We start from the raw sequence: 15,610 nt of genomic DNA, 5'->3' as shown, positions 1-15,610 counted from the left end.
TGAGGCACTATGATTTTCCATTGTGGTGATTCAAGGCAGGATGCCTTTAGCCAGACCTAGAGTTACCGGGGTTATACAGATCATGATGGCTTACTACAGGACACTGTGATCAATTAGACACCATCAAAGATCCCTGGGGAGAAATCAGTTTGGTTCCAGCTTCCAGCCCTGCTGCCTATCATGATACCCAGGCTCATCCTGTTTCTATGAGATTTAGTGCCAGTGCTTTGTCTCTGCTGTTTGGCGTGAAGCCCGGTCGTGGAGTTCGAATTGAGGTGTGCTGTGAGCATAAACGTACACTCCGGAAAGTCTTCGTGAGGGGAGAAAAAAAAAAAAAGTAAAATATCCTATTCATACTGTTGTGTTTTGCCTATATATGGAAATGATAATATTTCGGATACGCTGGGTTAAAAAAATTCATTATAAAAATCATTTTCACCTTTTCCTTTTTACTCTTCTTTCATGTTGCTGCTGGAAAATTTAAAAGTCAACATGTAGCACGCACTCTACTCCTATTGGCCATCTGCTCTAGCTGGATGGGAACTGCAAGCAGCAAAGGGCTTTCAACCTCTCCGAGCTTTAACATGTTCACTTATTAATCAGGACTGATCCAACACCAACCTGAAAGGGTCGGTGTGAGAAAGCAAAGAAAGAGGTACTGTTTACGGAGCGTTCAGCCGTGAGCCCAGGCGCAGGCGCGGAGCTAAAACCGGAGGTGAACCAGTTACAGCTGAGGCCACGCCCACAGACTCCGGGCTGCCCGGGCGGGCGGCAGTCGCGCTTCCAGCCTGGGCCAATCGGGCTGGTTGAGGCTCGATGCTCACGCGCGGTCGCGCCCTCCGTACTGGCCAAGCCAGCAAATCGCATTGCGCGGACTACCAGCGAGCGCCTCGGATTCCGCCCCGGGGACGGCCCCGCCCCCTCCCGCCCCACGGCAAGGCACGCACAGGGCGGTGCGCGGGTGGGTGGGTCTTAGCAGCGCGGCCTGACGGGACCGAGGCGGCGGGAGTCTGCGGTCGGTCTCTCGGCTGTGGTCCGGGCTGCAGGCACGCGGTGCAGGGTAACATGGCGGATGCGGAAGGTAAGGGCTGCAGGCGTCCGGGCCGTGCTAACTCCCGGCGACTCGGGGATCTGGGGGTGGGGGGATGGTATCGGGGCCCGCGCACGCCTCCTTCTGGTTCCCGCCGGCGTGTCGGCCTCTTCTCCGCCCGGCCTTAAGCCGGCCTTGTAGCTCGGCACTGGCTCCACGGCAAGGGCGCGAGAGTGGAAGCCCCTTGTGGTGACTTAGTATGATGGGGCTCGGCTCTCTCACCTCTCTGGGATCCGGGTCGCCGTCGAAGGACCTCTGCCGTGCTGCCCACCCTGTGGTGGCGGGGGACGTGGCAGTGTCTGTGCTGTTGCCAGCCCGGACGCCGCCGTTACAGCTCCATGCGACTAGGGGGGCAAGGGTAGTGGAAACGGGCCGAGAAGAAAAGGAGCCGAGGGACCCCGGAGCAGGGATAGAGCTCCGAGTTGCAAGAAAGTTCTAGAGGCCACAAGCCTGCGGGGACAGTCGAGTGGTCGCTTGTGGAACTTTCCGGCCCGCTGCCTGAGTGCTTCTGTTGGATATTTAAGCCCTGCCATAGCCACGTGGTGAACCGGAAGGGAAGCCGACACGTGCAGTAGCCTGCAGTCAGTTACCCAGCCATGCGACCCATATATTTGGCCTTACACACTTTGTTTTCTCGCTTACCTACGGATATACGTTCTGAGAAATGGGTCGTTAGGCGATTTCATCATTGTATGAACATCAGAGGACTCTTACACAAACCTTGATGGCATAGGCTACTACACACCTAGGCTGTATATGGTGTAGCGTATGGCTCCTAGGCTACAAACCTGGACAGCATGGCACTGTGCGGAATGCTGTAGGCAGTTGGAACACAGCGTCGAGAGTTTGTGTATTTAAACATGTCTAAGCAGAAAAAGGACAGTGAAAATATAGCACAGGGCCGGGCGCGGTGGCTCAGGCCTGTAATCCCAGCACTTTGGCAAGCCCAGGCAGGCGGATCACCTGAGGTCAGGAGTTCAAGACCAGCCTGGCCAACATGGTGAAACCCCGTCTCTACTAAAAATACAAAAAAATTAGGTGGGCGTGGTGGTACACGCCTGTAATCCCAGCTACTTGGGAGGCTGAGGCAGGAGAATTGCTTAAGAACCGGGAGACCGAGGTTGCAGTGAGCCGAGATCCTGCCACTGTGCTCCAGCCTGGGGAAAGAGGGTCCCCCCACTCAAAAAAAAAAAAAAAAAAAAAAAAAATATATATATATATATATATATATATATATATATATATATATAGTACACAAGGTTATAAGTGGTGCACCGGAGGGCACTTACCATGAATAGAGCTTGCTGGGCTGGAAGTTGCCCTGGCTGAGTTGGTGACTGAATGTGAAGGCCTCAGACTGAAGACTTCGTAATCTGTATACCTAGGCTACACTAAATTTATAAAAATATATTTTTCTTCAGAATAAATCAATCTTAGCTTACTGTAACTTCATAAACTTTTTACTTCGACTATTGTAATAGTACTTAGCTTAAAACAAACACATTATTCAGCTGTACATAAATATTTTCTCTGTTTATATCTTTTTATTTTCTATTTAAAAATTTTTTAATTTTTTTTTGTTAACTAAGGCACAAACACACACAGCACACACAGTAGCGTTGACCTACACAGGGTCGGGATCATCAAGACATCACTAGGAGATAGGAATTTTTCAGCTATGTTATAATCTTATGGGGGCCACGTCACATACGCAGTCTGACCTTGCAAAACATTATGTGACATGTGACTGTAATCGTAGACCTAAAATACATTTCCTACCTGCCCTAATTTCGGTCTTTATTTTAAACTCTTGTTTCATTTATTCTTGGGGAAAATTCCCGAATCCTGTGTTTGTTTTTTTAGTAATTATTTTGCCAAAGAAACATAAGAAGAAAAAGGAGCGGAAGTCATTGCCAGAAGAAGATGTAGCTGTGAGTAGTAATGTGTTTGACTTCACTTTGACTAAAAAGGTTTACTTAAATAACAAACTAAAAGAAAGAGGTGTTTTTAAAGGTTTCCAAGGAATGGGCCAGCATTGGTGGTCATTGTGTAGATTTGAAAAAGCATGGAAATGAGACAGCCCTAGACAGTCCAAGTGTCCTTCAGGCATAGCTTACTAAGTGGTGCTGGCCTTAACCAACTGCTCTCTCTGAATTTCTCTTCCTTATGCCACCCACAGACCCACCATCCCCCTTTCTCTGTAAATGTTTGGACCTATCTTAGTGGCATTTCACTTCCCCTCTGTACTCCTGGTTCATTTCTTCTCTCTCTTTCCCTTGGAGGTCCCAGTGAAAATGCATAGGAAGCCTTATTTTCTATTTAAAAGGCATACATTTCCGTGGCAGTAATGGAATTGTTCAAAATCGGGTGGGAAGTTTAATAGGTTATATTTCTGTCCTGTCGAAGGAAATACAACACGCTGAAGAATTTCTTATCAAACCCGAATCCAAAGTTGCTAAGTTGGACACGTCTCAGTGGCCCCTTTTGCTAAAGGTATGTGGTTAAAATCGTGCATCAGGTGAATGCCTGCTTTTATGTTATCTCCAAGTGTTAAGCAATTGATTGAGAATACTTACTGCTGGCGTCCTTGACTTTAGGAAATGCCCACTGGTACAGTTTAAAGCAGGATTCCTTAAGGTATCTGAAATGAAGAACCAAGTTTTTAAAAAAATTTGCAGTGCACTTGACACTGTTGTAGAATAAATGTCCCCACAATGTTAAATTGCTAAGTTTGTAAACAGTTCTCAGTTTTTGTACTTAGTCCATCCTGCAGGCCTGTGCCAGTTTGTGGGCCACATAGTGGTACTGACTCTTTTTTTACATGTGCTCACGACATGGTATTTTGTTTGTGTTGTGTCGTTGCTTTGTAGAATTTTGATAAGCTGAATGTAAGGACAACACACTATACACCTCTTGCATGTGGTTCAAATCCTCTAAAGAGAGAGATTGGGGACTACATCAGGTAAGTGTTGGGAGGAGGCACTGTGCAAACTTACTTTCTTTTGAAAATGCTTTCACACCAGCTATTCAAGAAGGCAGTGACATGCCAGAATAGCTTTGTCTTGAATATATAACCTGTACCCACAGTGAATTCTTTTTCTTTTAACTCTAGATCTGTTGTTTCATTGGCGCACAGGAGTGGGTGATACATTAATTTTTTTTTTTCATTCTAGGACAGGTTTCATTAATCTTGACAAGCCCTCTAACCCCTCTTCCCATGAGGTGGTAGCCTGGATTCGACGGATACTTAGGGTGGAGAAGACAGGGCACAGTGGTACTCTGGATCCCAAGGTGACTGGTTGTTTAATCGTGTGCATAGAACGAGCCACTCGCTTGGTGAAGTCACAACAGAGTGCAGGTATTTGGGAGAGGGAGGGAAGGACTGGCTAGAGTGGAAAGCTTTCTGTATTTCCCTTCTATGTTTTGTCTGCTGGAAACTATTTCTTCGTTAGGGAAAAAAAAATCCTAAAGCAGAGATACTGTTTTGGTTTCTGTGTACCTTCTGTCCCCTGCCAGATCTTGGTGGTCCACCCTTTTTGGAATTCCACATACTAAGCATGTATTCATCAAGCTGACGGGATCCATTTGTAGCCTGGAGGCAGAACTCTGTCCAGGTTCAGCTCTCAGCTTATCACTGTAGGCTTCTCACTCTGTGCCACTGCTTCTGCCTAAAGTATCCTTCCTTCATTTTTATCTGAGAAAAGCCTGCTTATCTTGCAAGGCTTTTTCCAGGCAGGTTCTACACTGGGTACTCCCAGCTGTCCCTGTCAGTACATTGAATTCCCAGTGAGAGAGTGTCTTCATTCTTTCCTACATCATCACCATGAAATCTGTCTTCATGCAGATTTTATAGAAACACAAGGTCAAACTGCTTGCTTTTCCTGTTGTGCAAAATGGGAGTGACTGAGCATATAAGAAATATGAAAAACAGAAAACTCAGTGGCCAAACCTGACTACTCTTGTCATTTTTCAGGCAAAGAGTATGTGGGGATTGTCCGGCTGCACAATGCTATTGAAGGGGGGACCCAGCTTTCTAGGGTAAGTCTGCAATTGTAGGGAGGACACCCTTTGTTGATTTGGATCTCTGAGCCCCTAAACATCTGGAGATGGGTTAGCTGTCCTGGCTGACTCCTTTTGTGCCCTTTTCAGTCAGCTGCCACAGCCAGCCTGGACCAGTGACTGCACATTTACATTCTGATGAGGGTGTTTGTTTTGGTTTGTGTTTGTTCTTAGGCCCTAGAAACTCTGACAGGTGCCCTATTCCAGCGACCCCCACTTATTGCTGCAGTAAAGAGGCAGCTCCGAGTGAGGACCATCTACGAGAGCAAAATGATTGAATACGATCCTGAAAGAAGATTAGGTGGGTCATTAGGTCTGTGAGTGGCTATGAACACATTCTTCAGGATTCTGTTCTCTTGTTAAAAGTAGATGCCCTTGAAGTTGAAGACTTTCTGAAACCTGCCCTACAGCTGGCATATTATCTGTGGGCAATAGTTTTTATTATCTTTTGTTAAAAAGTGAACAGTGCCTAGTAAAGTGAGATGGCTTTTGCACTTTTTATGATGACTGCTTCTGCTGGAATTGAAATGTTTTCATTCTGCATTTGTGTAGTTCGGTGCTTTGTTCAAAGGTGTTTTCACCAAAGTATGTTTTGCATGTGTTTTTTACTTGTTGCAATTTTGACTGCTTAGAAGTTTCTGTTGTACAAAACATCATTTAAAAGGTTTTTCTGTTGAATCCAGAGTATTCTCCAGATTGAAGCCTATGTGTAAAATGCTACCAAATGGCAAAAAGCAACAATAAACAGTTGGATTTTACTTTTCTTTTAAACATAGCAATACTTAGCAGGGCTGGTCAGATTAAGTTGTCAGAAGTAAATTTAAGACAATGCCTATTTTCCTCCCATCCATGAAACATACCATGCTGAATATACCTGCAACTAACTGTTAAAAATTCTGTTAATATCAGAATTGCAGATCTTTAAATACAGCAAATGCTTATATTTTAAGAAGTGGTTGCCCTTGGCATATTGTGTTAGTCATGCCCTCTGTCTGTCACCTCTAGTCTTGATGGCTCAGATGAAGGCTAACCATTCCTCAACCAGTGATGTATTTATAGTAGGTGCTGCTTTTCTTTTTTGTGTATATCTTAGGGATCTTTTGGGTGAGTTGTGAGGCCGGCACCTACATTCGGACATTATGTGTGCACCTTGGTTTGTTATTGGGAGTTGGTGGTCAGATGCAGGAGCTTCGGAGGGTTCGTTCTGGAGTCATGAGTGAAAAGGTATGTGTTACGGGGCTACAAGTTTTAGAGCTTGTTCTTAACATCTGCCAGCCTTTGGTGGCACTCCACTTGCTTCATGTTGTGGGAAAGGCGCTTTCCAAAGTGTTGAGTTCAGTCCAGGGCAGCTTTCCTGTTCTGTTAATTAAACTTTGGGACATTAAAATGGGCTAAGGGAGATGATTGGGTAGGAAGTATTATTCTATTCATTTGCCTCCCAGCCTACAAAAATGCCTGCTTGGGATCTAATACTTCAATGGTTAAAGATGCCTGGAAGAGCCAGGACTGAAGAGGCTGAAGACATAATGAGCTTGGACTAGTAGACAAGTTACATTCAGTTTTAGGAAGTTTGGGATCTGATGGGCCGAGATGCAAATAAACTGAATTATTTTCATACATGGCTGCTTTTCAGGACCACATGGTGACAATGCACGATGTGCTTGATGCTCAGTGGCTATATGATAACCACAAGGATGAGAGTTACCTGCGGCGAGTTGTTTACCCTTTGGAAAAGTTGTTGACATCTCATAAACGGCTGGTTATGAAAGACAGTGCAGTAAGTTCCGGGTTAGGAATTTATATTTGGACAGAACATACTCCAAAGATGAGGCTTGCTCTTTTTATTGTTTTTCTTGGGTTTTATTTATTTATTTTTTCAAGTCCAAACCAAGTATACTAATTTAAAGTAAAAGTTTAGTGGTAGGAATACTTAAAAATAAGGCACATTAGGCTGGGCACAGTGGCTGATGCCTGTAATCCCAGCACTTTGGCAGGCTAAGGCAAGAGGGTCACTTGAGCCCAGGAAGGAGTTTGAGACCAGCCTGAGCAACATAGTAAGACCCTGTCATCACAAAAATAAAAAATAGCCAGGTGTAGTGGCACATGTCTATATTCCCATCTATTTGGGAGGCTGAAGTGGGAGAATCGCTTGAGCCCAGGAGATCAAGGCTGTGAGCTGTGTTTTTATGATGATCAGAGAGTTGGCCTTTTATAAATTAAAGCATACTGTCTTTTCTCTAACTTGAGGGATAAAAATTTCTGGATATTTAAAATGTTTGTAGTTGGTAATTATTTATATTCAAATCTTGTACAGATGTTTGCATATTTTGTATGTGTATAGGCTGTAATAAATACTGAAAGATGGCACCATAATAGTTGAAAAAACTAAGTCGCAAAACAGTGGACAACATAAATGTGATATCCTCTCCTTATCAAACCGTTGGCTTCTGGGTGAATGTAAAGGGAGGGTCGAATGTGATCAGCAAAAGAGATCTAGGTGAGTGGAGATGGCATGAGGCAGATGGGTGCCTTGGGCACCATTGAACTTCTGGAGAGGAAGCCTTAAGTTGTACCCACTGATCTATAAATTCTGCACCAAGACTTTTGGGTGATTCGTTCAACAGGCCTCAGTAGTCTTGTTTTCAAGTTCTTTAGGAGCCTGTTATTGCCTGGATCTCTAGTAAATCTTTTCTTTCTCCTGATAAGGAGGAGAGAGGAGCAATTAAGGAATGCCAAGGCTATTTTTATGTTTAAAATGAAAATACCGACCAGGTGCAGTGGCTCACACTTGTAATCCCAGCACTTTGGGAGGCCAGGCCAGGCAAATTGCTTGAGCTCAGGAGTTTGAGACCAGCCTGGGCAATATGGTGAAACCCTGTCTCTATTAAAAATACAAAAATTAGCTGGGCATGGTGGCGCATGCCTGTAATCCCAGCTACTTGGGAGGCTGAGGCACGAGAATCACTTGAACTCGGTAGGTGGAGGTTGCAGTGAGCTGAGAACGTGCCACTGGACGACAGAGGGAGGTTCTGCCAGAAAACAAAAAATAAAATGAAAGTACCTGTGAGTCTCTAGAACCTGAAAACCTGAAAGTCTTCTTTACGACTTTTAAGTCTTGTGTGTAAAGTGCAGAGAGTGGTGCCTAGCACAGTGAGGTGGCTGTTGCTCTTCTGAGTCCCTTCATGCACCTTGCAGCTAGTGGGCTATCAGTGCCATCCCTGTTTCATGGTGTCAGACCCCACCCCCTTGTTGTCCTCCTTTGCTCTGGTGTGGGAGTGGGGTGGAAGGCAGCAGCTGGGCCCCTCACACATGGTGCCATCTCTGCAGGTAAATGCTATCTGCTATGGGGCCAAGATCATGCTTCCAGGTGTTCTTCGATATGAGGATGGCATTGAGGTCAATCAGGAGATTGTGGTTATCACCACCAAAGGAGAAGCAATCTGCATGGGTAAGAGGGGATGTTTATTTTTTAAATTGTAAATGTTTGTGGTTACATAGTAGGTGTATATATTTATGGGGTTCATGAGATGTTTTGACACAGGCATGCAATACATAATAATCACATCATGGAGAATGGGGCATCCATTTTAAGCATATCTCCTTTGTGTTACTAACAGTCCTATTTTACTGTTAGTTATTTATCTATCACCTTAGTTATTTTAAAATATACACTTAAGCTATTGATTATAGTCAGCCTGTGATTTACTCGTCTTGTTCATTCATTAGATTTTTTGTTTTTGTTGTTGGTGTTTTGTTTTTGTTTTTGTTTTTTAAGAAGACAGAGTCTTGCTCTTTCGCCCAGGCTGGAGTGCAGTGACGTGACTTCGGCTCGCTGCAACCTCTGCTTCCCAGGTTCAAGCAATTCTCGTGACTTAGCCTTCCGAGTAGCTAGGATTACAGGTGCACACCATGACACCTGGCTAAGTTTTTGTATTTTTAGTAGAAACGGGGTTTTGCCATGTTGGTCAGGCTGGTCTTGAACTCCTGACCTCAGGTGATCTGTCTTTATTTTTTTTTTGTACCCATTAACCATCCCTACCTCCCTGCCAGCCTCCAACTACCCTCCCAGTCTCTGGTAACCATTCTTTTACTCTTCTCTGTCCATGAGTTCAATTGTTTCGATTCTTAGCTCCCACAAATAAGTGAGAACATGCAATGTTTGTCTTTCTATGCCTGACTGATTACACTTAGCATGATCTTCAGTTCCATCCATGTTGTTGGAAATGACAGGATCTCATTTTTTTTTAAGGCTGAATAGTATTCCATCGTGTATATGTACCACATTTTCTTTATCCGTTTATCTGTTGATGGGCACCTCGGTTGCTTCCAAATCTTGGCTATTGTGATCTCTTTGATAACACTAATTTCCTTTATTTGGGGTATATACCCAGCAGTGGGATTGCTGGATCCTATGGTAGCTCAGTTTAGTTTTTCGAGGAACCTCCTAACTGTTCTCCATAGTGGTTGTATTAATTTACATTCCCATCAACAATGTACAGAGGTTCCCTTTTCTCCACATCCTTTCCAGCATTTGTCATTGTCTGTCTTTTGGATATAAACCATTTTAACTGGAGTGAAATGATACTTCATTATAGTTTTGATTTGCATTTCTCTGGTGATCAACGTTGAGCACCTTTTCATATGCCTGTTTGCCATTTATTTATCTTCTTTTGAGAAGTGTCTATTCAGATATTTTGCCTGTTTTTTGATTGGATTATTAGATTTTTTTCCTATAGTGCTGAGTTCGTTATATATTCTGGTTATAAATCCCTTGTCAGATGGGTAGTTTGCGGATATTTTGTCCCGTTCTTATGCATATGGATATCTAGTTTTCCCAGCACCATTTATTGAAGAGACTGGTTTTTACCCAGTGTATGTTCTTGGTACCTTTGTCAAAAATGAGTTCAATGTGGCTGTGTGGATTTGTTTCTGGGTTCCCTATTCTGTTCCATTGGTTTATGTGCCTGTTTTTATGCCAGTACCATACTATTGTGATTACTGTAGCTCTATAGTATAATGTGAAGTGAGGTAATGTGATTCCTCTAGGTTTGTTCTTTTTGCTTAGGATCGCTTTGGCTATTTCAAGTCTTTTGTGGTTTCATGTAAAGTACCAGTGTTTTTTAACTCGTGAAAGCTTAGCTACTGTTGGATTGTCTCTTAAGACTTTAAATGCTCTGCACCCTCTTAGCGAATGAACCTTAGAGCTCTTCATTTAATGGGTCCAATTTGTGCCAGAAGTAAGCATGTCATCAGGATTCCTTAGCTCTGTGAGCAGGCAGGCCAGCCATGGCCTATGGACAGCAGCAGAAAAGGAATCCCTAAAACTTCAAAGGTTCTGTGGCCGCAAAGGGAGTGTACATGCCGTTCCTATAGATGTCTTGAGCTGCGAGCCTGTTATGTGTATCATTAGGTGCTTTGGTTGGGTTTTTTTAATTTGAGAAGTTTAACATCATTTCAGAGGCCTTCTTCTCATAATGGGGGATTTCTTCCATATGCATATCCTGAGCAAAGGAAACCCCAATTAAAGTAGTAGAGCTCAGAGTTTTAAAAGTGGCATACAACAGTAGAGTTGGGGCTCATCAATTATCTATTCTTTCCCCCTTCAAATAATTCTTTTCTTTATTCAATGCCTGTAGCTATTGCGTTAATGACCACAGCGGTCATCTCTACCTGCGATCATGGTATAGTAGCAAAGATCAAGAGAGTGATCATGGAGAGAGACACTTACCCTCGGAAGTGGGGTTTAGGTCCAAAGGTAAGTGGTACTGGGTTGCGTGCTCTGCCAGGTTCTTTTGTTTGGCATTGTTGAATACTTGGGCAGCTCTTGGTGTATTTCACCACCACAGTCTTGTATTGTGCTGGGCTCTGGATTGTCGATGAGTGGAAACAGGCCCTGTCTTGGGCCTAAGAGATTTCAGTCTAATGAGGGGAAACAGTTGGGCATTACTTACGTAATCACACAGTGGAATGGCAAATTTCATTCATGTTAGTGGCTACCAAGAAGTGCAGAGAGGTGGCTGTCACCTGGAGTGTCCACAGTGCTCAAGGAGTGTGGGCAAGAGATCATCTGTTAAGCCACATCAGTGTGAAGAGTGGATTAGGTGTTGATGAAGTGAAGAGGGGAGGGGAGAGTTCAGGGCAGTGGGAGGGAGCAAGCAGCATGTGCAAAGGCAAAAGAGTAGAGTGGCTGTGGTGGGGACATATGTCTGCAGAGGCTCTCACTAATAAGTTTTGTGACCTTCAACAAATCCTGTGCGTGTTGGAGTTAGTGGGCGAATTCTGAATGCTCTGGAGAGGAGTTTGAGGCCCTGCTGAGAATACACCAGGGAGGAACCTTGTTCTATTCTTTGCAGTCACCATGCCCGCTTCCGCATTGGCACCATTCTAATGTTGACACCTTGATGTTCCACCAGGCAAGTCAGAAGAAGCTGATGATCAAGCAGGGCCTTCTGGACAAGTACGGGAAGCCCACAGAGAGCACGCCTGCCACGTGGAAGCAGGAGTATGTTGACTACAGGTGAGGGCAGGATGTTTCAGCCAGGGGTGGGTAGAGATGGCCTTGATGCAGGAGTACGTCAACAACAGGTGAGGATGGGAGGGTAGAGAGAGCCCACTTGCCATTTGGATGCAGGAGTACATAGACGACAGGTGAGGGACAGGTGAGCACGGAGGTTGTAGAGCCCAGGGGAGGGGGAGTCGCTTGGTTTGGGGCAAACTTGCTAAATGCAGGACCACAGGAACCAGCCCTTCGGCTCCCATGAGGTCTTGGCTGCCCAGGCCAGTTAGGGGTGTGGGCCTGCACGGCAGACAGTTATCCCTTTCTAGTCTGGCTCGTGGGACTCTAGAGGGAGTCAGTCTGCAATAGTAAGTGGTGAGTTCTTCTGTCCAGCGTTAGTATTTTGATGGTGGCTTTAGACTTGCCAGATAACACTACATAATATCAATACTGCCCTGGAAAGCCATTCAGTGAATTTGACCTATTGCTCCCTCTTCTCTTTCAGTGAGACTGCCAAAAAAGAGGTGGTTGCTGAAGTGGTAAAAGCCCCGCAGGTAGTTGCCGAAGCAGCAAAAACTGCAAAGGTGAGTGGCATGCTGTAATGTTTGGAGTGTGCTGGCGGAGATAATCCTAAGAGGCACTGGCATTCGTCTTACTTTGTGACTGTCTGCAGTCTGGCCATATACCCTGGCGTCAGAGGTGCATACACAGGTAATGCTGCCTTATACCCTGGGGTGCTTGTTTGGGCTCTGCAGGCTCCTCTGATTTGTATTCCCTGTCGTATCTGCTGGGAGGAGGAATGTGGGCTCAGGAATCAGATCGGCCTCGACTCCTACCTCAGCTATGGCAGCAACACAGGGATAGAATGGGTGCTGGTGTGTGTGTCATTCTGGCCCCCGCTGTGGGTCAAATGGTAGGACAGATGTGTTGAAATCAGAGGCCATGGCTGTTGGACACTCGAGGCCATACGAAATTCAGCAGAGAACAGAATTGCATCTTAACTCGGCACCACCCGGTGTTGAAAGAGTCAGTCAAGCATGGGGTGGCAAGTCCACCCCATGTTGCTGCTGGCATTAGCGCACAGAATGACAGGTCTGCGCTCAGAAACGGATGGCCCAGGCAGCTGTTGGTGAACCGTCCCTGGCTCCAGGGCCTGTGCAGGCCCGTGGGGGTCAGGTTGCTGTGGGGAGGCTTGAGGACCCTCACTTTTGGCCCTTGGAGGCCCGCATGAGGCAGCCCTTGATGTGACTGGCTTGCAGTCGTGAAAGAAACAGCTTTCCACCCCTAAGCCCCATGCTGCTGCTGTTCTGCTCCTCTCGTGCCTGCCTCAAGGCTTCTTGGATTTGGGGGATGAGACTGTCTTCAAATCCTCAGTAAACTAAAGCCCTGTCCGGGTTTGTAGTCACAAAACGTCCTGTTGGATTCAGTTGGGATCTTTCTCGGTGCCTCACTACCTTTTGACTCACTGAACCTTTCTTGTCCATTATTGCCCAAGATCTAACACTTAACCAATTGCTTTCATCTCAGCGGAAGCGAGAGAGTGAGAGTGAAAGTGACGAGACCCCTCCAGCAGCTCCTCAGTTGATCAAGAAGGAAAAGAAGAAGAGTAAGAAGGACAAGAAGGCCAAAGCTGGTCTGGAGAGCGGGGCCGAGCCTGGAGATGGGGTGTGTGGAGATATGTTCAGGTTCCTTGGGCTGGCTTAGTCCCTCCATGGGGAAAGAATTACCCAGGTGGTACCAGCTTTGTTACTCTTCTTGGAGGAGCTGTGGCCTGGGGGTGGCATGCGACTGAGTGCCTTTAGTGCTTCCCCATGTTCCTGGACTGCTTTTGCCCTCCCTGTGGAATGGACAGATAGAGGTACCTGGCATCTACCACTTACACTTAGAGCTCTATTGATGGTGGGTGGAGAGGGTGTGTAGGATGGTGATCTGAATGTTTCTACTTCCAAAAGTAGACCACTAGGGTGTCACTGAAAGGTTCGCAGAACTTTGTGTCACATGTAGTCTTGAACCCAAAATATCCTTATAGGTCCTGAAAAAAGGCTTGCTTGACTGTGGATCTTTACCAGATTTCCTTCTGGGAGAGTGATAGCTTTGTTAGTGGATCCCACGGTATCTATAAGCTTTCATTCTCTTTCTTTCTAGGACAGTGATACCACCAAGAAGAAGAAGAAGAAGAAGAAAGCAAAAGAGGTAGAACTGGTTTCTGAGTAGTGAAGGCCACTTGAAGCATTGTGTCCAGCTGGAGGAGAAACTAAAGCCTTATTGAGAAAACATGTCATAGATCCTTTTGTTGCTGAGAGAGTGGAACATAGGTCCTAGACAGGGTGAAGAGTTCTGGCACATTTTAGCTGCTACTTTGAGACCTCGGTGATGTTACCTGGTGTGGTCATCCCATCTTGTCCTGTTTTAAGGATATGGGTGATGAAAGAGGCAGAGTTTATCCCAATGACTTCTCGGTTTGAGCTGGGAAGCCTCACCTTCAGACCCAGTAACTGTCAGCAGCTGTCTGCTAGTGGTTGTCTTAACATCATAGTCCTAGTTTGCATTTTTTAATCCCCTCTGTTTATAAGGTTTGTAAAACAAAACAAAACAAAAAACTAAGTCTGCTCAGTGAAATGGTGTAGAACCCTAAATAAGTGATAGAAGAGTGTCACTGAATTTTGTCTCTGAATTCAGTATAACTGAGTTTTGTCCATGCTGGTGTCTGACGGGCCTGGTAGTTTTCTGTCTTGTTCTGGCCTAGAGGTCAGTCCTTTGCACTTCCTCAAAGCTTCTGTACAGTGTTCACCTAAATCCATCTGACTACTTGTTCCTGTGCCGTCTTGTTTTAGGCCTCATTTATTACTTTTAAAGAATGAAATTGTTCATTGCTGGGAGAAGAATGTTGTAATTTTTACTTATTAAAGTCAATCTGTTAAGTTTTTTATGTATTCCTGTTGGGTTTTCTTGTTGGTGATCTCATGCTAGCAGAGCAAAAATTGTAAAATATTTTGATTAAAAATCTAGGGACCTTTATGTCCTATTTGAAGTGTGATGCTTTTATGTTTTCTGGTTTTTACATTTTCGTTCTGTATCTTACACAGTTCACCTTGGGCCCTGTCATCTGATGTGAGTACTCAGAGGCAGTGATTACCATAAAACCAGTGATCTGTAGAAGAACAGAGGAGAGGGTTGATGTATTTATACATAGTGGGCCTGGCAGGAGGGAGGCAGGGTGAGTCGGGAGAAGGAAGCTGAAAGTTAGGGACATTCAGGAATCTGAAGGCCTTGGTGACAGATTAGTGGAAGAAAGGTCTAGGGTTGCTTCCGATTTGGTATTAAGAACCAAGAAAGAGGCTGGGTGTGGTGGCTTACACCTGTAATCCCATCAACTTTGGGAGGCTGAGGCGGGCAGATCACCTGAGGTCAGGAGTTGGAGACCAGCCTGGCTAACATGGCAAAACCCATCTCTACTAAAAACACAAAAATTAGCCAGGTGTGGTGGTGTGCATCTGTAATCCCAGCTACTTGTGAGGCTGAGGCAGGAGAGTCCCTTGAACCTGAGAGGTGGAGGTTGCAGTGAGCCGAGATCCTGCCACTGCACTCCAGTCTGGGCAAAGCAGTGAGACTATCTCAAAAAAGTGGCGCTTCGTGGGGGAGTCCTTGGATGCAGTGAGGAGAGGCCCTGAGCTGTAGCCACATTATGAGCCAGGCGTGCAGAGTGGACCCCAGCCCAGGCTCAGCGACCAGCCTCCACTGTACCATGGGACCCCAGGCTAGGATTTTCTCTAAATATGTGCCCACAATGGGCTCTCCTCCAGATACGACAACCTTAGGGTGTTTTTCTACATGGGCACTAGCCAGTAGAGACCTGCAGTGGGGGCACAGAGAATGGGGATTCTTCCAGGGCACTGGTGTTTATCATCTGCATCCCATCTGAACACAAGAGAGGCATCTTGTGTTAATGCCGTTGTCCAGGAGCG

At 45.4% G+C, this 15,610-nt stretch overlaps 1 protein-coding gene and 2 non-coding genes across 3 annotated transcripts; all 3 read left to right on the top strand.

Moving 5' to 3' along the window:
• Nucleotides 1–843: 843 nt before the first annotated feature.
• DKC1 (dyskerin pseudouridine synthase 1) lies at nucleotides 844–14,676 on the top strand. The gene is made up of 15 exons (XM_010352885.2): nucleotides 844–1,081; nucleotides 2,954–3,021; nucleotides 3,497–3,583; nucleotides 3,961–4,052; nucleotides 4,264–4,448; nucleotides 5,064–5,128; nucleotides 5,324–5,450; nucleotides 6,243–6,373; nucleotides 6,783–6,926; nucleotides 8,477–8,597; nucleotides 10,786–10,904; nucleotides 11,563–11,666; nucleotides 12,151–12,229; nucleotides 13,173–13,310; nucleotides 13,791–14,676. Exons 1-15 carry the CDS (start codon nucleotides 1,066–1,068, stop codon nucleotides 13,857–13,859), a joined length of 1,545 nt encoding a protein of 514 aa, XP_010351187.1. The 5' UTR covers nucleotides 844–1,065; the 3' UTR covers nucleotides 13,860–14,676.
• On the top strand, nucleotides 6,469–6,600 carry LOC115898890. Its single transcript, XR_004058544.1, has one exon. It is a non-coding gene; the product is annotated as a small nucleolar RNA SNORA36 family (small nucleolar RNA).
• Nucleotides 11,951–12,079, top strand: LOC115898895. The gene has a single exon (XR_004058549.1). It is a non-coding gene; the product is annotated as a small nucleolar RNA SNORA56 (small nucleolar RNA).
• Nucleotides 14,677–15,610: the final 934 nt, after the last annotated feature.

Source organism: Rhinopithecus roxellana, chromosome 7 (genome assembly GCF_007565055.1).
Source record: "Rhinopithecus roxellana isolate Shanxi Qingling chromosome 7, ASM756505v1, whole genome shotgun sequence".
NCBI lineage: Eukaryota > Metazoa > Chordata > Mammalia > Primates > Cercopithecidae > Rhinopithecus > Rhinopithecus roxellana.
This window is presented reverse-complemented; position numbering and strand designations above follow the sequence as displayed.